The following is a 23,288-nucleotide window of genomic DNA, read 5'->3' as shown; positions in this document are numbered from 1 at the left end:
AGAAAAAATGTGTCTTGTTTCCACTAAGGGTGGGGGGAGCTCTTGTCACTGCTATTTGCCTCAGTTCTTACATGGAACCTTGATTCTGCCTGGCCCCATCCTGGCAACTGAAAGTGATTCCACCAGTGGGTCACACCAGCAGTTCCTGGAAAGATGAAGCAGAATCACAGTAACAGTTTGTTCCTCTTTTCTTTTAGATAGCCAATAAAACAGTAAAACATACAATCTTTTCGCTTATATCAACTGTTTTGAAAAGAGCACTGAAAAACATTGAGCACTGTCTAAATGAGACGTTATGGGAGAAGTCCGAAATCTATACACCATCTATGATGCAAGAATTTGTCCAGCAATACAGAGAAGCGCTTGGCAAGGTAAAAATGAAACTGTGTGGTGCATAATTGCAGTTTTGTGCAGCAGAAAATACGTCCATTCAGGGAGGATTTCTTCTTCCACTTTCTGTATCCTGACAGCTAAGGTGAAAAATATCCAGAGATATTTCTAATGGATTCTTAACATCTTCCCCCTCTTATAATTGATATGCTAGCTATTTCTTGATGCTTTAAGACTTTCTGAATTAATGCTTAATTGCTGAATGCTGGGATACTAATGTTTTAAACTTCTTATATGCTTTTATTGAAATAATTTCTGTGCGAGGTACTAGTTGCAATTTTTAAGTCGTGGTGCTTAGAATAGCAAGATATGTTCAACCAGTTAGTAGAGATGGTAAAATAGAGTTTCAATAACTCTGGAATTCTGAATGTGGAAACCTGACTGGGAAGAACACATATCAGGGTGCCAGGTTAGGGGAATATCAGCCCCCTATCATTTCAGCAGATATTGAAAATAAGGGGCAACAGTTATAGACCGATAGTCAATTTGTACAAATAGAGCTAAGGAAATAGTTTTCCATTTCTCACAACTGAGGCATCTCATTGGCTATGTTGGGACGTCATTCAAAACTGAGAACTAGTTGATCCTCCTCTTGGGCTTGTATGCTCCCTTTTCCTTCTCTAATGCAGCCAGGAGGGGGATATTGGAAACCTCTGCTTCAGTTTTTAGATTACGTGCAGTTCAGCATGTCACCCAAACCATAAACTGTGGTTAACCTATACCCCTGTCTTGCTTGTTTACACTGACCATAGTGATATGCATGTATTTGGACCTGCTATATAATTAGTGTGATAATTAGTATTAAAAACTGTAGGCCAATGCACTTAAGCCTAGTTCTGACCAACTGAAGCGAACAGTCATCAGTGGGCTTAATTAGCAGTTGCACAACAAAAACTATTTCTCAGTATTAAAATACTTATCATCTTGTAATTCAGACTTTCTCAAAAAACCAAAGACTGGTAAATTTTTGTATGAATTTGCATAGGGTGTTCTTTTCCCTTTTCCTCCTCCATTCCTGCTTTGTAAATAATTCTCTATAGACATGTTGCAGTGATAAGACAATTGTATAACAATATTTAGTGGCTAATGTTGGTCTTCTTTTTAACAAATCTAGCTCTTGCCAGATATGACTACCATAGTAGCAGTCTGGCAGTCGCTTCTAAAGCAAGAGAAGGGACAAGACGGACAGAAAGGGAGTGGTGAAGATGCTTCTGTTTCGGAGGAAATAACAGCAGGCAAAGAAACAAATGGAGAGCATGGTAGGAAAACCTTAGTCATCTTATCTAATGTGCGTGTGAACAGTGGAGCACAATGATTCATATCTGATGAGTCACAGTGGCTCTGTTCTGTTCTTTGACAACCCCTGTTAACGACCTCTTATAGGAGAGATGCTTTTAGATGCATCGAATATTATTCTAAGAATCTGAGCTCCTGTTTTCAAGAAACGTCTTTGAGTTATCTTGGGGTAGTCAGAGTGCAGCCTATGCAGACTCCGCAAGTGTCAGATTGGATGCAAAGTTCAGTGTTATCATTTCTGCCGAAATGGTTTCCAGAGCTAAGTTACACTCCTATCCTGTGCACAACGTAAGCTCTTGCTCCATAAACAAAGGCTTGCAAGGGGGCAAGAGGAGTTGTCTGGATGTGCACCATTTTCCTTTTCGCCATGGCCACTCCCCCTCCATTCCTCAGTTCTTTCCTATCACAGAAGGGATGAGAATGATAATTTCTTCATAGCTCTGACTGTGACTGCCATATCCACCCACCCCTACCCTCAGTCCATTAGGACTTAACTATGTAGGGTTTTGCTAGCCAATACTAGCGCAACAGTGTTTGTGGTGGTTGATCCACAAGCACAAGGGGCAGGGCCAGTTCCAAGCACCATAACAAGGGAGCCAGGCTTAGTCTGTTAAATGCATAAACCTAACTCCATGATTATGGTTTAACTTGGTTACTTACTAAATTACCCTTGGTCCTGACTGCTATTCCACAGAATTGTATTGTGTCTTTGATAATAATATTATTTTAAAATATGTTAATATATCTACTCTAGGCTCAGATGATGCAGAGACCACTCTTTTGAAAGCTGTCTTACTCCACGTGATCTGCCTTTATCAGCAAGCTGTTCCCCACTTAGTAGCACAGAGCAACTTTGACTTTAGCAAATTAATAAAAGGTAATTTAAGTGTCTTTAAATTTTGAAGTAAGGCACACATTGAAAATCATTTGTATGATATGTATGCATGCAAAGCTCTGCCACTGAGCTATAGCCCTAACATAACATTTTGCTGTTAGACCTCTTTATTTTCCCAGGGTTTTAAATATTTGTTGTGTATTGCAGTGCTTAAACATTGTCTACTCCTTGATCTATTATGTTCCTTTTTGTTGTTTTAGTTAGTTTTTTCCTCTGTAATTTAATGTTTTTATTGAAATCATGTAAGCTCTGGAAATATAATGCGTGGAATAAAATATTATTATTTTCCAACCACAGGCATTATTACTGAAAAAGGACTGCGGCAGGAGATCCCTCCTGTTCTACAATATCACATTATCAAGGTGGCTCTAGAATTGCCTGCAAACAAGTTTTCCTGGTTCAAAATGCAGGTCGGAACATGAGGGTTATTTTTGTCTCCTATATTAAGACCAGCTGTCTTACTCATTGGTTTCCTAATCTGCTTTGTCTGTAACGCAGTCCTAAATTCCATTTTGTCAAGAGACCTGTGTGTTGTGAGCAATTATATTCACATTATACAAGTAGTGATGTTCTCAGAGGTAGCAATAAAGCTTTGAACATGCTGTAGGGCAGGGATGGAGAACCTTTGGCCCTCCAGATATTGCTGGACTACAAGTCCCAACATCCCTGGCCATTTGCCACGCTGGTGGCTGATAGGAATCACTATTATTATAATATATATATTCATACCCCACCTTTTTTCTTACAGGGATTCAAGGCATCTTACAGATAAGAATAAGAGCAGCTAGATACATGGGGGGGGGGGTGTCAATCATTTTTTAAAAAATAAACATTGATAGAATTAAAATCATCTATCATCTGTCTATCTATCTATCTATCTATCTATCTATCTATCTATCTATCTATCTAATGTATTAAAAACCATACAAATAATTTCAATAAAAACAGGATTTAATTTAAATTTTTTATTGAATTTATATACCACCCTATGCATCAGCCCTTTTGTTAAAAGCAGTGAGTCCCAAATCTGGTTAGAACAAGAAAGTTTGCACCTTCTGGCAGAAGGACAACAAGGAGGGAGCCACTCTGGCTTCTTCAGGGAGGAAGTTCCAAAGTCTGGGAGAGCAACTGAGTCCAACGACATCTGGAGGGCCACAGATTCCCCATCCATACTTTAGGTCCTCTAGTAAGAATAAGCTGTAGTTCAAGAGGAAGAATTGCTGCGAGCTGTCCATGGCTCTTAAAGCAAAATGCTAACATAGGATTTTCTCTACAGACATGATTTTACTTTGTATACAGGTGTTTTCTAAAGGAGAAAGCCTCTTCCTGATTTAACTATAGAAAAGTCTTTTGAAAGTTTGCATTTAGAACAAGAAGTGACTTTGCAGAGGCTAGGAATGACTGTGCCCATGTCTGTGCCCACTTCTGCCCTTTGCATTTTAACTAGGAGCGTGGTTATTTTATCTCTTTTGTAACACATGTGGAGTGGCATTTGTATAAATGGGAAAGGATTGGGTCTGGGGCATGGGATAAACACTGATAAAGCTTTGCCCTTCAGCAGGTATGCCAAACCAGCTTGTTTGGGAGGCTCAGAATTTCACAAAGAGGACTGTTCTCTCAGTTGCGTGAGATTCTGAATGAAGACGGGAGCACAGACAGCAGATCAAATGACTATTCAAAGTGAAATTACAAAAGTCCTGTTTGGGCAGTTACCTTTATTAGGACAACCAGTATGCCACAGGAAAGCAAGCGAGCTTTTGATTTCCCAGAATCCTTCATTAGGCTGGAGTTGAACAAAGGGGTGGAGGAGAAAAAAAGAGAAAGCTGGCTTGGGGGAGGCCTGTAGCCCAGTGGTACCACATCTGCCGTGCACTCAGAAGGCCAATTTTTAACCTCGACATCTCCAGGTACGCTGGAGGGCTGCTGTCAGTCATTGCAGCAAGATGGACCAGTGGTCTGACTCAACACAAAACAGCTTCTTGTGTTCCTAAGATGTTGAAGCCACAAAGTCTGCATTTAATCATATAATGTAGGTAAAGACTGCATTAGGTTCTCTTAGGTGCTATGTAGCTTTCAAAATTACGATTATATTTTCAGAAATGGAGGCTTAGCTGTTACTGGTCTAGCAATCCTAGGTGTGGCTTGAAAGCTTTATAGCCCCTAGCCCCACCTACGGTTTAAGACAACGGCCATGTTTGCACATAGTGATAAGTAAGACTTTCTGGCTTATTGTGGTTTATTAGGAATGAGAAACATGCTGGTACATACCGCCTGATCTCTCCCAATTTGCTGCTGCTCCCCTGGTGCCAGCTAGATGAACAAACCAGTAGGGCTTAGCATCCTTTTACAATCCAAACCAAGGATTGTGGTCTCTTGCTCCATTACAGGTCACAAATCAGCAGTTGTAGCTTCAGGTTATGCCAGGGCACATCCAGCTTGGATGTAATGAGAAGCCAAGGCTTTCTCACATCAGGAAAGGAGCAAAGTGGATGCAACTGGGCTATGCGTGCCACCAGCACACCACTTGCCCTGATGAACCAACCATGTAAGCCATAAAATCTGGCTTACCATTACATATGAACACAACATACGACTGAACTCTTCTTTTTAATGAATTTATTTCTTTATTTATCGGCGCTTCCAGGGTATACAAAAACAAATGCAGTATTTGTGGCTTGAACATCAAGAGAATTTTCTTTCCTTCCTCTCCCGCATGTCTCTTAACGTTAGACTTAACATCCAGCCTGATAGAACTTAAAAACTTGGCTACTATTTTGTGGCACTCTGGTTGGTCCTATAAAGGTATTGCTTAACTGTGGATGTTTAATTTTTCTTATGTTCCCTTGTGTTCAAGGGAAGTGGGGAACTCCGAATGAATTGTTCAACCTTCTCCCCCAAGCTCTGTGAAAGCAGAGTTGCACTTGGCACAGGTTGTCAGTAACAGGGTTATAGGCATCAGCCTCTGTGGAGAGACCCAAAACAATTTTATGAATTGTAATCAATAAAGTGTGTCCTCCTAGGATGAAGCCGAGAAGGTCTCTGGTGAAAGATCAGTATTTTATTTGCTGATGAAAATGTTCGTAACAAGCAATCATTTGCACCTCAAAACCTCAACAAAGAAATTGATTATTAAGGTGAGCTTTTTTTATCTAGTTATCAAAATTTTGTTGTGCCCACAGAAAAGTTGTTCACAGTGAAGACACTTTAGAACAGGCTTCCTCAAACTTGGCCCTCCAGATATTTTTGACCTACAACTCCCATGATCCCTAGCTAGCAGGACCCCAGGGGTCAGGGATGATGGGAATTGTAGTCTCAAAACATCTGGAGGGCCGAGTTTGAGGAAGCCTGCTTTAGAAAGTTGGACTTAGGGTTTGTAATAAGCATGAACACTGTATTCACACCCTGGATTGTATCCAACATTGCATGAATGGCATTCCACTCACACAACAGAACTGTCACCCCTCCCCCAATCTTTCAGAGTTGATTTTTGGGTGTGCAGGGAGCTGGAGGGGACAGGAAAAATGGTTGCACACACATAAGTCTTGTGTGTGAGTGGAATGGAGCTACAGGGCTGGCTAGAGCCTCCTCTGTTCTATAGAATATACCTCTTGTGGCCTGTTTGCTGTATTCCCAGGAAATGGGTTTAGTTACTTCACTTTTTTATTCTTTCTTCAAGTCTCTGTTATCAAGTCTGTATTATGGCAATGAATTTGGTTGTAGGTTGCGAATACTCATACGCTGCTTTTCAAGGACACAAAATATTCATTCTTATGGAAATCATGTTTTCCTTCAGATCTTATGAGTGGACTGATACTTGATGAAATCTTCTGTGTGGGGAGGTTCAGACTTCATGCAAGTGGATGCAAGGCAACCTCCAGTGTGTTACTTGAGCACTTTTGATAGGAAAAAGCACTGCCAAAAGTTACACAACTCCCCTTGGGGTTGCCCTAGTTTTGCTTTCCATCCTACGTTTTAATGCAGTAGTGGGTTTGTTTTTTAAAAAACGAAGTGTAAACTGGGTGATTTAGCAGTAAAATCCAGCCCCTCACTTCACCTTCTGAACAGCTGACTGGTGTGATTGCAGCTTTTACAGGGCCACACACACATGGCCCTAGCTGCTGGATGAGCTGGGGAAACTGAATGTGATTCCCCATCAAGCTAGGGGTTCATGTGTGTGAGAAGTCTGTGGTCTCTTTGTAGGTTGAGGTGAATAACATTGTTTTCATATAAATGTTTATAATTCAATTAGTGCTAGTGTTTTCTTTAGTTACAAAATTTCCTCCCTGCCCTTCATCCTAAGATCCCAGGATGGATTGCAGTGATAAAATGTACAATTATTAAAACAGGATGCACCCACACAGGTTCCTGCCTCTTTTCATAGGCTTGAATTTGGTAGCTGGTGCTGACAGTAAAACTCTCCACCGCAACCCGTGGACAGGCTTTTCTCATGCTGTCTGCGTTACAATAAAGGAGAGACATCTACCCTTTGGCAGAGTTGTTCAGGGTCCCGAGAGCCAGTCTGAATGATCCTTACCTAAAGGAATCCTTACAAAATGTTCTCTGGACTAATAGTTCCATCTTTTTTCAGAAATAAGAAAAAAATATAATATATTTATATTATAAAAACAGGAAAGAAACATAATTTCAAAGCATATGAAATAATTCCAAATGGAACAGAACAGTATAAATTCAGCACAAGAGGTGGGTCCCATGAAACAAAATACAGTGGTACCTCGGGTTAAGTACTTAATTCGTTCCAGAGGTCTGTTCTTAACCTGAAACTGTTCTTAAGCTGAAGCACCACTTTAGCTAATGGGGCCTCCTGCTGCTCTGCGCCGCCGGAGCATGAGATTTCTGTTCTCATCCTGAAGCAAAGTTCTTAACCCAAGGTACTATTTCTGGGTTAGCGGAGTCTGTAACCTGAAGCGTATGTAACCCAAGGTACCACTCTACTATAGCTGTCAAAGGCCAGGGTGTAAACAGGTGTGTTGCCAGCATACAGCAGAAGCTGCCCTTAGAAGATACTGAACACTTCTCTATGGGGTGGGAATTCCAGAATTTATGGACAGCCATAAAGAAAGAAAGAAAGAAAGAAAGAAAGAAAGAAAGAAAGCCCACTCCCAGGTTTCCACTTCTGAGGGCAGGGCAGTACTGCTGAAAGGGCTCCCTCCACAGATCATCACACCCAAGAAGATCAGTAGGAATAGAGACAGTATTTTATTTACGTGGGCTTTAAACACTAACGTGAGCGCTATTGGTGTATGCTGTGGAATTGGAATGGAAGATGGGGCTTTTGTGCCGGCATAGATAAAGGAAAGTGGTTGAGGAGGGAGCAACACATGAGGCTTAATAACCTGTTTTTCCATTAATTGTGGTATGTTTTTAAATAGGGGTCAAGGTAAAAATGACTCTGCCATCTGCTGCTGTTCTTTCTTTAAATCAAACAGCCAAAATGAGAGCTGACATACAAAAATAGAACTGAAAGCTTTGCATGATAATTGTTTTTTTAACAGGTTCTGCACGACAGTGGAGTATTTGAGTATACCTGGAAAGAACTTGAACTGTGGCTTGAACACTTGGATAACACAGCAGAAGGCAAAAAGGAAGCAGTGATTCAGTTTTTGGAAAGGGTAATAAATGTGCAAATTAGCCAGATTAACAATGCCAAGAATAGCATATGTGGGGACTTATTACCTTTTGTTGTTTTGAAGAGGAAAGTGTTTTGAAAAATCATGAATGGATTCTGAGAACTCATATCTCCTAGACATGGAAGGGAACAAAGGAGATGAGTGATAGGAAAAGGCTTTTGTTAGAGATTTCCACTACAGTGGGTGGCATTGACAAAAGATTGTTTTTCACCATCAGTTTTATATCAGCATCTGCTGTTATAGCAGAGTGAACAAAGAACACTGGAAGGAAATGCAGCAAAGTTATGTAAACCATGATTTAATCCTACCAACGATGCTATCCTTTTTGTGTGTGGAAGCTGTTAGTAGCATGCAGGAAAAACATGGTGTGGACGAGAAAGATCACAGGCAGTACACTGCATAATAAAAGTAATACTTGGTTCTAGGAATGCAATTTTATTATAGAATCAAAATGAATCCATATTATACCCACCCCCAAAAAAGTCTTCAGTTGTTTCATTCACGTTTTGTATATGTTTTAATGAGCTCAGGTACCAAAATCCATGCAAGTCTGCTGGTTTTATGTATGCAATGATAAAGCATGTTTTTCAGCCACTGTGATGGTTGACTTTTGTTCAATTGTACAAGAAGATGAAATGTTTAGGCTCCAGGACACCACATTATATCTTTGGCTGACACCTGTGCCATTATGTGTGGAAATGTGTTTTGGCATCTAAAGTACATACTCACTGCTAGATTTCTCAAAATATTTTTCAGGGGTATGTTTAAATGTATGCAAGTTCTTCACAAAATCCTGTAGGCTGCCGTGAAATGTTACATTGCTCACTGGGGCGGGTGCAAATTTGAGCCCAACAACATCTGCAGGGCTAAAGATTCCCCAGACCTGCTTTATGCTTACAGTTAATAGCATTGCTCCCTTACTATCTTTATGATTAAACGTTTCTAATGAAAGCTCACTTTCCATTGCAGATCTTGGTAAAACTGGTGACCAACCCCTATCCATACACAGATAAAGCAGCAGACCTTGTCCAGGAAGCCAGCATTCTCCAGGTCAACTTGTTTAAGCAAGATGTTGATAACGCCAGCATACCCATCTCTCACATTGACGGTATGTTCACTTTGGGGGGGGGGTGTCATTATGCAAATCTTCCACAATTTTGCTGGAAAATTACATGTAGCCAGCATTTTAGAAACAGGCAGAAATTTTTAACTCGGGAGGGGGGCAATACTGTTTTGTTTTGTTCTTGTTTTTATTATGTGGTTTTATTCTGTATTTTTATGCTGTGAACTGCCCTAAGATCTTCGTATGAAGGACGGTATACAAATTTAAATGACAACAACAATGCAATCCTGTGCATGTCTACTTGGAAGCAAGACCTTTGAGTATAGTGTGTGTAAGATTGCAGCTTTGGTTGCCTTCTCAAGCTACACTGCAGTTGCTGACATAGATTTGCAGCTTTTTCTAAATGCAAATGGGATTTTGCATCTTTGCTTATCTTCAGGATCCTAGGCCAGTCCAGAGAGTTAATTGGATTTGGGTTTGCTTCTGAATTACAGGACTAAGGTCAGGTTTCTATATCACAGTTTCTATACCCTTCTGTTGTTGTTCATACACACAGAAGTTCATACCACAGATGGTTTGTCAGTTATTACTACAGTTTGTCAATCTAGGTACTCCACCAAATCAGAGTTAACATTGACCATGGTTTCTGATACTGATAGGCTGGCTGATTGCAACACATGGTTTGTCAGTTCACATACTACACCAAGCCGTCATAATTTTGACATGGTGTCTGAATAAAGCCACTGAGCAGTTGCTAGCTCAAATCATTTAGAAACAATAGACCATCATCACTGAATTCTCACTGAACACATTTAATGTTAATAGACCCGAAATTTGGCATCTCTTTTGAGTTTCTAGGTCCCCCATCCCAGCATTTGATATAGCAGATTTCTTGGGATGAACCAAAAAGCCTAAATGGTGTGCTACACACAAAATATTTGAAAATCATGCAAGCAGAATTTACTGTTTTCTGTTAAGATCTATGCAGGATTGTGTTTTGCTATTTTTACTGAATGTTTTGTTTTGAGTAATGTACTTGAGATCCTGTTATTCGGCTTCTGTTGACTGTTGACCCATTTGTTTGGGTTCTAGAAACAACCTTCATCTAAACTAAGCTTTCCCCCCTTTCAAACTAGATGTTCTGGATATGATCGATGTCATTGTGGAAGGCAATGAAGGCCTAAATGAAGAAATTGGGTCTACTTTAAATGAAGACATGATTGTCAGCACTTTCCCATTTAGTGCTGTCGTTCCTGCTGCTTTGGAAGCCAGGAACAAGTTGCTTCTCGAGGCTGATGGGAATGCAAGAGGTATTTCCTTCCTATATTTCTTTTGCATGCTTTAATTCTTAATAATATCGACAAAGCTTCCCTCTGAGTTCTGACAAAATAATAATATTAGTTGTTGCTGTCATGGAAAAAGTTTTTAAGCAACAGGGGTTCTTGTTGATTTGAGTTTCTTGCCTACCCATTTTTTTAACGACTACATGTGCTTTTTAAAATACTCATAAGTATATCAGGGTGCTAACCAATAATTTAGAGGACTGACTTTTCAAGTTAAGAAGCCGTACAATTCAATCTGTTTTGTTTTGTGTCTTTAGGAGAAAGCATAGTGGAGTATCTCATCACCGTTTTCACTGACCTCCTGCATTCTCAGAGAGACCCCTTAGCCCTTTGTTTGCTGTTTCAGCTCTATGATAAAGAACTCCAGACTGTCTCTCCTCAACTCCGTCAATTCAACCACTACTACAGTCTTTGGATACCAGAGCAAGCTAAGGAAACTCTGGTAAGCAAGGCAACAAGTATTTTCAGCTGCTTAATTTGATGATGAGCTCACACTGACTGCATTTGGATGTCACACTAAACCACTGTTTGGTGTGTTGACAGTGAGCCTCTGCAAGCCTCATGATGGCAACCCCAACCCAGGTGCTTTTGGTGCAGTAGCAAGAAAGAGTTCAGAAGATTGTGCTGATTTCCACTAACCACAGTTTAGCATGTTGCTTGAATCCTAAACTGTGGTTAAGGTACATTAACCAGTCTCAGAATCCATGGTTAACATCAGGCATCCCCAACCTTCGGTCCTCCAGATGTTTTGGACTACAGTTCCCATCATCCCTGAACACTGGTCCTGTTAGCTAGGGATCATGGGAGTTGTAGGCCGAAACATCTGGAGGGCCGCAGGTTGGGGATGCCTGGTTAACATTAACATGGCCTGTTAGTTTGAATAGCACAACAAGCTATGATTAGACAAAACCCCTTCCTTCCTGTCACAATAGAGTGGGAGGGTAATGTGTGAGTTCAAGGCTTGCTGCAGTGTGTTCTTGTCACATAAATTGTGGTTTAGCGCAGGGTGGGGAAACTTGTTTCAGGCGATGGCTGTGTGCCTTACAGGGCAATAATATTCCAGTGGCCATTGGTAATGGTGGGTGGCGCCAGTAGGTGGGGCAATGGGTGCAACTGTTAACTTTGTACAATAGGCTACATTCCAGCCACAGAAAGGCAGATGTTTCTATACACATGTCTGTAATGATGTTTCTTTCTCCCCCCCAACCCCGCTTTCTGAAAACATGAAATACATTTTAAACATTTCCAGCAAGGCAGAAGTGAGTACGAAGACGATTGCCTCTTGCCAGATTCCTCCTTTTCCTCCCTGCTGAAGAATGCCTATCAGAAAGGTGTTGCAATTCTGTTGGAAGAGGGGTTTGAAGAGAAGCTAAGGGAGGCTATTTCCCAACTCCAGCCTCAGCAGTTCCTGTTAGCTTCAAAGCACGTCCTTCTTTGCCTAAAAACAACCGTGGAGAATTTCAACAGTGTAAGAGATGTTTTCTCTACTTCACCCTTTTCTAAGATTATTGGTTATAATCCCTTCCTTTTTTATTCCCACACCAAGAGCTCTTTTACAGATTATGTGGCAGTAAATAAGTGCTTGGCTGCCACAGGTGCATATACCTGAGAAGTGTATCAAGTTTCGGCTCCTAGGCCTGCATGATGGGCACTGCAGAAATGAACCTTTCGCTCTATGGAAATGTCACAGTTTTAAGAATATTCACAAAATATGTTGCATGCATCTAGCTTTTAAAAAAACACATTTTCAAGCGTTACAAAGGGAAAAATCACAGGCTTTTGTGTACGTGCTGACATGCTCTGCAGTGCAGTGCAATGATGTAGTTTCTCTGCTTGGTCCTTTCCCCAAGTTTTCCCTATTCTGAAATGTATCATAATTTTCCAACAGTTTGGCAAAAATTTGGGTCTCTCGCTTCTCACCCTGTTTGTGGATCTGCTGAAGAGCTTGTTGCACAGGGGGGACGCCATAGAACTGTGTGGTCAGCAGAAAGAGAAAAATACACAAACTGAATCTGATCTCTTTGTGGATGCAGAGTGTCTGATGGCAGCAGAGACTGGAAACGACAAGGTAATAACTTTTCTCTGTGTTAGTGTTTATGAATGTCATCCTAGTTAATCGGCCCTTGGAGAAGGGGGGGGGGACCTTCTGGCAATTATGCATAAACGTTTACAGGTGCAGACAATTGTTGTGAGACAAAAAATTCTGTTCAAATTACGTTTCCTCAGTGAAGTGGAAAGCCATGCAAGGGGAGAATGACTCGATTCTTCTGTTACTTAGGTATTTTTAGACGGAATAAAGATAAAATCCTAGTCCTGCAGTGTTTCTTAATCATGCACCTTCACTTCCATTCACTGGCCATTTGTCTGGGAGCTGGCTCAGTTCATTCCAGACCATGACTTCCTTGACCCGTAAAATAACAAGGGCAGCTCTCTTAGGGAGCATTCCAAACTCACAGCCAGCTGACAAGCTTAGGGTGGGGGGTTATGAAAGGGCAGGGCCACTGCATCCTTGCAGGAACAAGGGCCAGAGGGATCACTGGAGCTGATGCAGTTCTCCGGCCTCAATTGGGCATTAATAAAAATAATATGTATATACCAGGGTGGTTCACAAGATAAAAATACAGGATAAAAGCACAAAGAGCAAAAACACAACAATAATCTCCCTCCCACAAACACTTTTAAAAGGCCATAGAATATTAATCAGCCATAGTCCTGATTGCCTATGACATGACGGATTCTGAGCTTCCCCTGCTTCTGACAGGTTCTGGGTCTCTGGGCAGCTTAACAGGGACCTTAAATCAGTTGGGTGATGTCTTTAATTGTAACCATCTCCATTGCAGATCCTGGAAGACGTGCTTCCTTTGGTCTTCAAACACCCTACGCTGGAGAATTGGTTCCTGGCTGTAGAACAACGTTCTCTCCCTCCCCATAGTTTAAGCCCAGTTAAAGTGAAGCTGCTTGCTGCTCACCTAAACCGTGGCATTCTTGAGCTGCTGAAGGTGGGCTGCCCAATGTTGCAAGCCAGGAACCAACTAGACACTCTCTCTAGATATTTTGAAGCCATCACTAAAACTGTCTTGGAAGAACTGCATGCTGGGAGAAAAGATGTCTGCAAGTTACATCCCAAAAGGTCGCAGCAGGTGGAGGCACTGCAAGAACTGCAACTGTACATGGATACCCAGCAACTGAAGGAAGTGACTTTGGCTATGCTGCAGCTTCCTAAGGCGATGCTGGCCTCCAAGACAGCTGAAAGCATTTCTGGAAAAGAAACATACTTGAGCACTTACGGGGAGACTTTGGTGCAGCTGCTCACAGACAGCTACCAAAGGGGATCCCTGAAGGGAGACCTCTTCCTATCAAGAGAGCACATTCAAGGGATGGGGACTCTCTTGTCCACAGCAGTCACAGAAGAGTTGGAAAAGGTCTTCCTGCATGCCATACAGAAGGAGCCTGTCTTTGCCCAGGCAGTTGGAGTGGATGTGCAGCTTTCCTGCCTTAAGCATCCAACCAAAACGTCCCTTTCCATTGTGGCTGTGCTGATTCGGTACAGTCCGACTCACCTGCTGCAGTTTGAGCTTTGGTGTCTGAAGCCGGGCACTTGCAAGCTTCTGAGAAAAGATGTGGACCTCTTTCTGCCACTTGTCCATGCATACTTGGACTGTCGAGAGCAGCACGCTTTGAGCCACCTGTCAGAAGGTAACCATGGTCAACCTACATAACACTCTTGATCAGCTTTTTAAAAAAAGGAATTGCAACTTTTTTGTGCCATTGGCTGAAGAGTATGATTTTGAAAAATAAAGTTGTAAATGCCAGTGGTACAGTGTTTGGGGGTTTTCAGACTAAAAACTTCAAACCTTGTTTGTTAAGTGGACCACTTAATGGTTCAGATGTTAGTTTACCTGCAACTTTATTTCCAGGGAATTCGTTTTTTTCTACCTTTAAATTTTGTTTACAAGTTCTCCTGCTGGTCTTAGTTTGCTTCCATAGTCCTATATTATAAAATTATGTAACCAGAATAATGTGAGAAACTCTTAACCAGGACCCAGTTTTGGAGCAGTCTGGTGTAAACCTTGTTTGGCTGTCCCTTTCCAAGATATTAGAGTCTGTGATTTCTCTTTAGGCCAGTAGTTCTAGTATGTCATTCCAAGGACTTGAGGCTGTTCAGTGGCCTCTAGTATATGCATCAGAGTATAGGCCTGTGAAATGCTGATGGATCCACCTTTGTGACTCTTGCGTTGTCCTTTCCTACAGTCTCTTCAGCTGTTACGTCCATCTTGAGAGAAACTTTGTGGCCACAACTGCTGGGCAGTCTTCTGAATAGTGGTCCATCACAGCCGTTCGCAGAGCACTGTCAAGTTCTTTCCAAGTTACTGCCGCCTGCAGAAACTGAGCCATTCTCTAATTTAACAGAGAAATTACTTTTATCTCTTGAGATGGCGGGAAATCATGAACAGTAAGTCTACTTATTTTCTGCTTATTAGTTCCAGTTCTCCATATTGACCAGTCGATTACAATAAACACAAGCACATGCCCTCCATTCTCAGGTACCTGCTGTCAATGTGAGGTAGTATTTTAATACTTCAAATAGACAGAAATCATCTAAAGTATATCACCTTTTTCTGAGTCACATCAGTGGAGGTAAATACCAGATGGAACATCAATGTTGGGGGGGGTATGTTCATTGTTAATAATCAGAATTAATGAAATAAGGTAAAATTTAATAATAAGATAAAATAAAAATGTTGGGCGAATGTGATGACCGCTATGCTTTAGAAACTTACACAAGATAAAATAAAAATGTGATAAACTTTAATAAAAATGTAGTAAGCTTCACTACTGCAGCTTGGCTAGATCAGAATGCCTGTTGCATTTTTCTTTTTTAAACACTGATCTGTGTCCGTTATCAGAGAGAAAGAGTTGCTTCAAGTATGACGCCAAACCTGTTTGACGCTATTTGAATGAACTCTGCCCATACGCTCCGCCATCATCCCCTGCCATGATCAGCCAGTTGCCAGTTCTCTGGATCATTTCTTCAGCATTAATCCATAGTTCACCATTAGATCTGAAATGTGCTGATATTGTCATTTGCTTGCAAACAAGGTTTGCAAACCGTGGTTTCGACCTGTTTTGCACTCCTGATTTTTAGGCAAAGTATGGGTTTGTGCAAGCCATTGTTTGCCTCATTCAGATGTTATGGAAAACTATTGTCTGCTGCTGAATCTGAACTGAAGGAGGAAACCAGAGCAGGGTAGGGGAAGGCAGCAAAAGGCTCATCCATGTACCATCAAACTAAGTTTGGCATTTTGTGTGAACTGGGCCAAAGAAATCAAGCTTCTTTTGCAGCAGGATAGCAATGGACATTTTATCACAAAGAGAGAAACCATATGTGGTGATCATGATGATTCACTCTGCAATTACTCTCCTGATCTGCAAAGTATTCCATCCCACTGTGCTTAACAGTCTAGCAAAACATTCATAAGATTTCTGCAACCCTCCGTGATGCCTAAGAAGTCACTCTAGACCAATCAGTGGCTGTGTATTTTCAATAGGGGGACTATCCTCATGGCTCTCTGAGAACTCAGGGCACTGCTTACAACCTCTCCTCATTCAGCAGACCTTCCAGGTCTAGAAAGCAACTAATAAACGCTCCATTTCCCAGCAATTCAAGCTTAAGGTTGGGGGGCAGTAGTTGACATGAGCACAAAAGCTACCATTTCATTACTCTTTTCAAACCTCTCTAGCTGGGTGATTGCTGACGCTATATCCAGAGCCCTGGAGAGCTCTGCAGAGAAGTTGCATTCATGGAGGAAACGTCTGCTAGTTGCCTGCATGAAGTGGTTGATCCTCACGTACAGCAGTAACAGAGAACAAGAAGCCCGCTCGGAAATTGAGAGTGCCGTGCTGTTGAGACTAGAGAAACTACTGGTGAGAATTAGGGGATTCCCCCCCCCCCAAGTTGTTGGACATTATTCTAAGCAGGGGGAGGCATATCAAGCAACAACCGCAGGGGAGTAATGTGACCACTAGAGGGTGCATATTCACAGGCTGTTGCACATGAAAGTGCAAATTTCTTTAGAAAATTATTCCTTGCTCTACCTACTTTCTCTACCTTTTTCCAGCTTCAGCTGTGACCTTCCTGACAAAACCAAACCTTGCCACAGACACCCATAGTCCAATGACTTGCAGGCTAGATTACCGCAACATGCTCTGCATAGGGCTGCCATTGAAAAATGTTCACAAATGTCAGCCAGGGCAAGATTCAGCTAGACACTTTGAGTTTATCATGCCAGTTTTGTGTGATCTGATTGATGGCAGGTTTCCTTCCGGGCTCAATTTAAGGTGTTCTGTTTAACTTTTAAAGGCGTAAGCAGCTTAGGAACTGCATAGTTTACTCCATATGAGCCTCCCTCCATACACGAATCATCATCTGAGGCCTTCCCCCAGATCCCATGAAGAATACTTGGCAGTGACCAGGGCCTCTTCTGCAGGGAACTCACCCTATGGAACACATTGCTAAACATGCTGCATCAAGACTGCTTTTGGCTGAGCATTTCCTCTTTCTTTGTTGTATTTTGATGTTTTAATTCTGACTGCTGCCTGGACATTTTTTGTGGTCTTGGCTCCTCATGCAAGTACAGTGGTACCTCGGTTTAAGTACTGAATTCGTTCTGGAGGTCCGTTCTTAACCTGAAACTGTTCTTAACCTGAAGCACCACTTTAGCTAATGGGGCCTCCTGCTGCTGCCGCGCCGCCGGAACCCGATTTCTGTTCTTATCCTGAAGCAAAGTTCTTAACCTGAAGCACTATTTCTGGCTTAGTGGAGTGTGTAACCTGAAGCGTATGTAACCCGAGGTACCACTGTATTTTGGTTTATGATTTTAGTTCAGTGGTTCCCCACCTCCCACGGACCACCTGAAAATTGCTGATGGCCTTGACAGGCAACTTAATGACTTTTCAGCCTGTTGTAACCATTGTAATGTGCTGTGCTAGATGCTGTATTATTTTTAATTCTGGGGATTTTTGCTGCTTTTCCCCCTTGTGTTTTCTAATATTGCAATTTGCATTCCCACGAAGCGTTATCCCTGCACCACCACATCCCCACTGTCTTATGTTTTAAGTGTTGTTTTGCTGTTTCCTACCTACCTAGAACTCAGTAACTGAGGTGGCTCCAGAAGACTGGCACAGTTTTGTGAAGATGGGACTCAAGTAAGCATGTTTAGGTTTATAAGAGTATTTTTTGCTGCTGCAATCACATACAACACTGAGCTTAGGGTTGCTTATGGCTTACTAGGCAGTAGTTTTGCTTCTGTTAATAGATGTTTACCAATTGATATCATATACAGTACTTTTAAAATGGTGTGGCAAGCTGCTTCACAGACGAAACCAACACCTGGGATATAATTCTTCCTTTCATTCACTTTTCAGGCAGAGTGCATGATTTTTATCTCAACGTCTCTTTAAATCTCTGTCATGTAGGTACCGTTATAAAGACCAGGGCTTTCTGAAAACTCTGAATTCAGCTATCAATTTGCTGTACCAGAAAGGAATCCCTGCTGCTCAGAGATTAGTGAAGCTGTCGGTGCTTTATATGATGATCACGCAGCACTCCTTATTTTTGTCAACTATGCTGAGGTCGCAAGAAGGTGATGACACAAACATTCATGAAAGAGGTATCACCTTCTCATTTGTTTCCTTGTGTATCTATATATAACCCAAGTGTCTTTCACGTGTTGTTTTTCATCCTTCCACTTGCCAGCCCACCTAGATGTTTTCAGAGCTGTTATATCTAGAACATAATTATTTTAGCATTTACCTTTTAACATATTACTAACTCTTCTCCATTATCATTGCGTTGTCCCTTTTCTGTATATTTTTTCAGCTCCAGTGCCTTTTCTTACTATTTCTTTGTATTTGGATTGCATTTCTTTATCATTGAACTTAGCATTTCTTACTTTATTTTTTACTCTTTGGCTATATATTTCTGAAACAGTTACTGCAGCATTGTATACAGCTTTGTCTGTTTTGTAGTTAAGCATGCTAAAAAATAGCCCACTTGTTTTGGGTTACCTGGTCTTACTGGGGTATTGACAGTGCTAGTTGAAATCCTCAGAATCTCAGCTTTGTCCCTTTTTCTTAGGAAGTGACATAGTGGAATTTATCCTAGATGCAGGAATAGGTGGATTAATGCAAATTGAAAGGATCTGGGCTACACGGCATCATTTTTAAAAGCTTACAAAAAGGAACCCTGGAAAAACCTCTGCAAAAGTTGTTTAATTAACCCCGAGACCCATTAGTTAGCACAAGGGCAGAAGTTCCCATGTTGCACTGGATGGGGATTAGAGGAGAAAGGAAGGATGGCGCAATTAATTTCCGCACAAAACTTGAATGGAATGTGTGGGAAGCTTGAGTAGCTGGAACCGTGTGGATCAGTGCTGCAGAACTGCCGCTTACCTGGACTACACAGCGAGGGGGCAAAGCAGAAGTGAGATCAGGGCTCCATGGGTGCACCATTAGAGCCAATCTGGTGCTCCCTTTAAACTTTGTTCTTCCCCCTTACCTTTGTCTTGGTAAGAGGCAGGGACATTGGTGTCAGAAAGGCAGCGCTGCCCCACCACACTGTCCGTTCCTGGTGATAAAATGATATTTTTCAAGGCCCCCTTCATATTGGAACACATGTTTTCTGAATTGAAAAAGGCCTTCATTTTCTTCAAAAACAAAATCCCTATGTGAAAGCGATTAACATTTCACAGTGTTATATCATCATGTGTTTTCCATTTTGTTGGCAACAGTCACTGTCCACTGGGAAGTTCTCCTACGAGGCTAAAATGAATGGGAGCTTCATGAAAGCTCTCGTGGTGCTCCATTCATCTCAGCAGGTCTTGCCCCAGAGAACATCCTAGCAGTGTGAGTGACCATCACCATTGTTGCAAGGAAGCGCCGGAGCAACCGTAGTATTTTCAAATTGCTTGACAAGAGGCTAAGTCATTTGGAAGAGGGAGAAAAATATTTTCCCTTTTTGCTTTAGAGGCATTAGTGGACATCCTGCTGACTCTAGTGAAACTCTGCCCTGCAGTTTGTGAGAGCAACCATTTTGCTGTGTTGCTTGGAGCCTACGGTGCAACACTGAGCATTACAGGTAAGTGTATTTGCAGTTGAAAGAGATGCATGACCTACCGTATTTTTTGCTCTATAACACGCACCAGACCATAACACGCACATAGTTTTTAGAGGAGGAAAATCCGTAGGCATGCCACCCATAGGCATTCCCTCCATAACACGCACAGACATTTCCCCTTACTTTTTAGGAGGAAAAAAGTGAGTGTTATGGTGCAAAAAATACGGTAATTTTTGAGACTTCTTAAAATGCAGCAGCCAAACTACCATGTGTGTCATATGTAGTAGCTCAGACAAATCCTGCTGTTCCTGGGTGGTTTGGGGAAATGACCAAAGAAATAAGTGCATGCATTCATTCTGAGGAGTTTAAGTGAAGCAATTTTCCTATCCTCTTTTTGTTCCCATTGTCCAAAGGGAACTATTTGAAATGGGACTAAACAAAGATAAAATGAGAGAAAGAAACAGTGTCTTAGGAGACATGGGTAGTGGTCAAGAAGTAGCAGGAGTGGTAGCTGGAAGGGAACTGTATTTGGAGGTTCAGAGACTGGTTGGTCTGAGGGTCGTGGCTTAGGTAAAGGAAGTACAGAGCAGTAGCCTGAGGGAAACTGCGTAGGGTGTTGTGTGTTTTGTACAACAGAATGCCACCAAAACTTCAGTATGTGGCTCTTAATACTGATCCACAGGCATTCATATGTCATCTGCTGTGCCTTTAGATGATAACTTGCAGCAGAACATGTGCACTGCCTTCATTGCAAAGTATTATGTTCAAAACGATGCCAGGTGAAAAACCTCTCTTGATTAAGGTTAAAGTTCTTACTCAATGTTGCAGAAATCAAAAGCTGCACGTGCCCAAAGGTTGGCACTCTATCTATCTATTTGTCTGTCTGTCTGTCTATCTATCTTATCTATCTGACATTTCTCTTATTTTTAGACCAGAAGATATTGCAGCTGCTTAAATTGTATGAAAAGAATGGTCTAAGCCTTGTAAACTTCAGGTTAGTTGACTGCCATGTTGGTCAGTGTATCGGGTAGATAGTGTGTACAGTGTGTGTCAGGTTTGCCTTCCTGTGGATTACGTGCCTCAGGTATTTGCATACACAAAGGGCATTTTGAGTGGAGTTTAAACCTGTGCAGAGGAACAGATATTCCTTAAAACTAGTGGTGGGGATGGGAATGGAATCTGATAGGCTGCAATTCCACAGTTGACTCACCTGATCCATTTTAGAATCTGAACATTGACAGATTCTTTCAACTCATCCTGAATCATTTATGGGTTATTCCAAGAGTCTGCCTCTCTGTTCACAACATACTGTACATTCTTTTTAAAAGGTATCTATTCTCTCCTCTGTGAACCCACCCACCTCCTGAAGTTTATCCCACCTTCTTTAGTGGTGGAACCCTTGGAAATGAGTTGTAATTTTTTTTTTAATAGAAAAAAAGCATTTTCTTTCATTGAGCGATATTGTAGCGGCTACCAAAAAACAACCGTGTTGTTTATTGCTGATACTGTGATATTGTGTAGGAGGCAGTATTGCAGCCTTTCTCTAAGAGCCAAGATGGCTAAAAAGGAACACAGCAGAGTGACTGTTGCTTCGTAGTTTAATTTTGTTTCAAAGTGCTTTGGAAGGAAAACTAAGGTTGTCAAGGAAACACATCCTACCTTTGGTTTCTCTGGTAATAAATAAAGAAGTGAAGAGAAAAGGAAAACATTGTTCTACCATTTCCAAGTCAAATTGCTTTGTGTAATTGCTATCTTCTCTTCATATACAAAGTTGGAAAACACATAGCATCTTAATATGATTCCAGAATCCTGCTTTGGGGTCCAGCTGCTGTGGAGCACCATAAGACATGCAAGAGTCTGGGAAGGTCCCTGTGGCAGCAGCCCAGCATGGAAGAAATTCTGTGTCTGCTAGACCGAGAAATGATGATGAGGACCATTCTCCATTTCCCACAGCATCGGCATCTCCTGTCCACAGAGGTGCCTTAATCTGACCGCAGATTTCTGTCCTTTTAAAAACATACGTACAGTAGAACCATTTTAGTCTTAGGTCATTTATCTTGAAAGTGGCATTGTTAATATTCACAGTGGCAGTCATAGCAACTGGTTGATTTATCTTAAAGGGCCTTATTCCTCTTTTGTTTTCTTTTTTTTAATGTAACTACTGCATAGTCTGCTTGAAAGCTGCGAAACTGCAATCCTTTCAGTTCAGTGAGGTTCCAGAGTTGGGTGCTAATTATGATCTAGGAATTAACCACCAAACCCTTGGGTCAAAATTGTAGCAGCTATTGAGGAAACGTAAAGGTTTTTCTTTCCAAAGAGAGAAGCAGTCAGGCTGCAAATCCTAGACACACCTGGAAACTGAAATCAGTGGGGCTTACTTCTGCATTGACATGCATAGGATCAGTGGCTTCTAACCCTTTAGCAGGCTATGGTCTCACCTTCACCATCGGAGGCAGTATGCTTCTGAAAACCAGTTGATGGAAACTACAGGAAGGGAGAGCTCTGTTGTGTTCAAGCCCCACTTGCAGGCTTCCCCTAGGTATCTGGTTGGTGACTGTGAGAACAAGATGGACCATTGGCCTCATCTCGCAGGCTCTTCTTAATTTCTTATCGCACAGCAGTCATTGAGGTCAGGGAAAGCTGTAAAAAAACAACAACCCAAAGCAGTAACACAGCTATCACCCAGCTTTAGGATGCCCTGCAGTGCTTATATAATGACTGTTATGAGAAGGCTTTCACAGCAGCTAAAAAACATGTCAATTAAAATTCAGTCATACCTTATTTTATGTCCTGTATTTAGGAAGAACAGATGCTGCTAAGCAAAGGCAAAAGCGAAGTGGCTCTTCAAGATCTCTATGACCCCTGTTTTCTCCTTCATCTCTTCAGTGAATTGTTGAGACCAGGTATAGGAAATGGTTTTCTTGTATTTTAGGAAGCATTTAGTGTGAAACTGTAAACATAGACCCCCAAAAGTTATGGCTTGAAAACTATCAAAGATTTGCTATGCAGGTCTGAGGTTGCAGCTAAGCTTGTGAGATTTTTTAAAAAGGCAGTGGCTGATCTCCATTTTTGAGAATATAAAGTCTGTTACCCAGATATTTCTGCAGTCTTAAGCAAAACAATAAGGTAGAGAGCACAAATAAAAGAGCTGGCAGTTTTTATACAGTGGTACCTCAGGTTAAGTACTAAATTTGTTCCGGAGGTCCATTCTTAACCTGAAATTGTTCTTAACCTGAAGCACCACTTTAGCTAATGGGGCCTCCCACTGCCGCCGTGCCGCTGGAGCACGATTTCTGTTCTCATCCTGAAGCAAAGTTCTTAACCTGAAGCACTATTTCTGGGTTAGTGGAGTCTGTAACCTGAAACACATGTAACCTGAAGCGGATGTAACCTGAGGTACCACTGTATTGACAAGGCAGGCTATTACACTGAACCATTTTTTGTTGGTTATTTTGTTAGTTTTCTTCCTCCCCCTGTCCTTGCTTTATATAACTTCCAGCCCAATCAAAAGTTTTGACAGAACCCAAAGCACACAACA

At 41.6% G+C, this 23,288-nt stretch overlaps 1 protein-coding gene across 1 annotated transcript in view; it reads left to right on the top strand.

The window, feature by feature from the left end:
- Positions 1–23,288, top strand: part of URB1 (URB1 ribosome biogenesis homolog) — a 49,507-nt gene that overhangs the window by 14,963 nt on the left and 11,256 nt on the right. The window contains exons 11-30 of the mRNA XM_082220666.1: positions 198–371; positions 1,505–1,649; positions 2,441–2,563; positions 2,879–2,991; positions 5,602–5,715; positions 8,095–8,211; positions 9,199–9,337; positions 10,429–10,602; positions 10,893–11,077; positions 11,885–12,103; positions 12,524–12,703; positions 13,476–14,331; positions 14,887–15,088; positions 16,377–16,560; positions 17,783–17,841; positions 18,112–18,305; positions 19,661–19,771; positions 20,681–20,744; positions 21,556–21,727; positions 22,551–22,653. Coding sequence (XP_082076792.1) covers positions 198–371; positions 1,505–1,649; positions 2,441–2,563; positions 2,879–2,991; positions 5,602–5,715; positions 8,095–8,211; positions 9,199–9,337; positions 10,429–10,602; positions 10,893–11,077; positions 11,885–12,103; positions 12,524–12,703; positions 13,476–14,331; positions 14,887–15,088; positions 16,377–16,560; positions 17,783–17,841; positions 18,112–18,305; positions 19,661–19,771; positions 20,681–20,744; positions 21,556–21,727; positions 22,551–22,653 — 3,628 coding nt within the window. The remainder of the gene's footprint in view (positions 1–197; positions 372–1,504; positions 1,650–2,440; positions 2,564–2,878; positions 2,992–5,601; positions 5,716–8,094; positions 8,212–9,198; positions 9,338–10,428; positions 10,603–10,892; positions 11,078–11,884; positions 12,104–12,523; positions 12,704–13,475; positions 14,332–14,886; positions 15,089–16,376; positions 16,561–17,782; positions 17,842–18,111; positions 18,306–19,660; positions 19,772–20,680; positions 20,745–21,555; positions 21,728–22,550; positions 22,654–23,288) is intronic.

This window comes from Podarcis vaucheri (genome assembly GCF_965113315.1).
Source record: "Podarcis vaucheri genome assembly, chromosome: 4".
NCBI lineage: Eukaryota > Metazoa > Chordata > Lepidosauria > Squamata > Lacertidae > Podarcis > Podarcis vaucheri.
The sequence above is the reverse complement of the archived record's forward strand: the minus strand, read 5'-3'. Positions and strand labels throughout refer to the sequence as shown.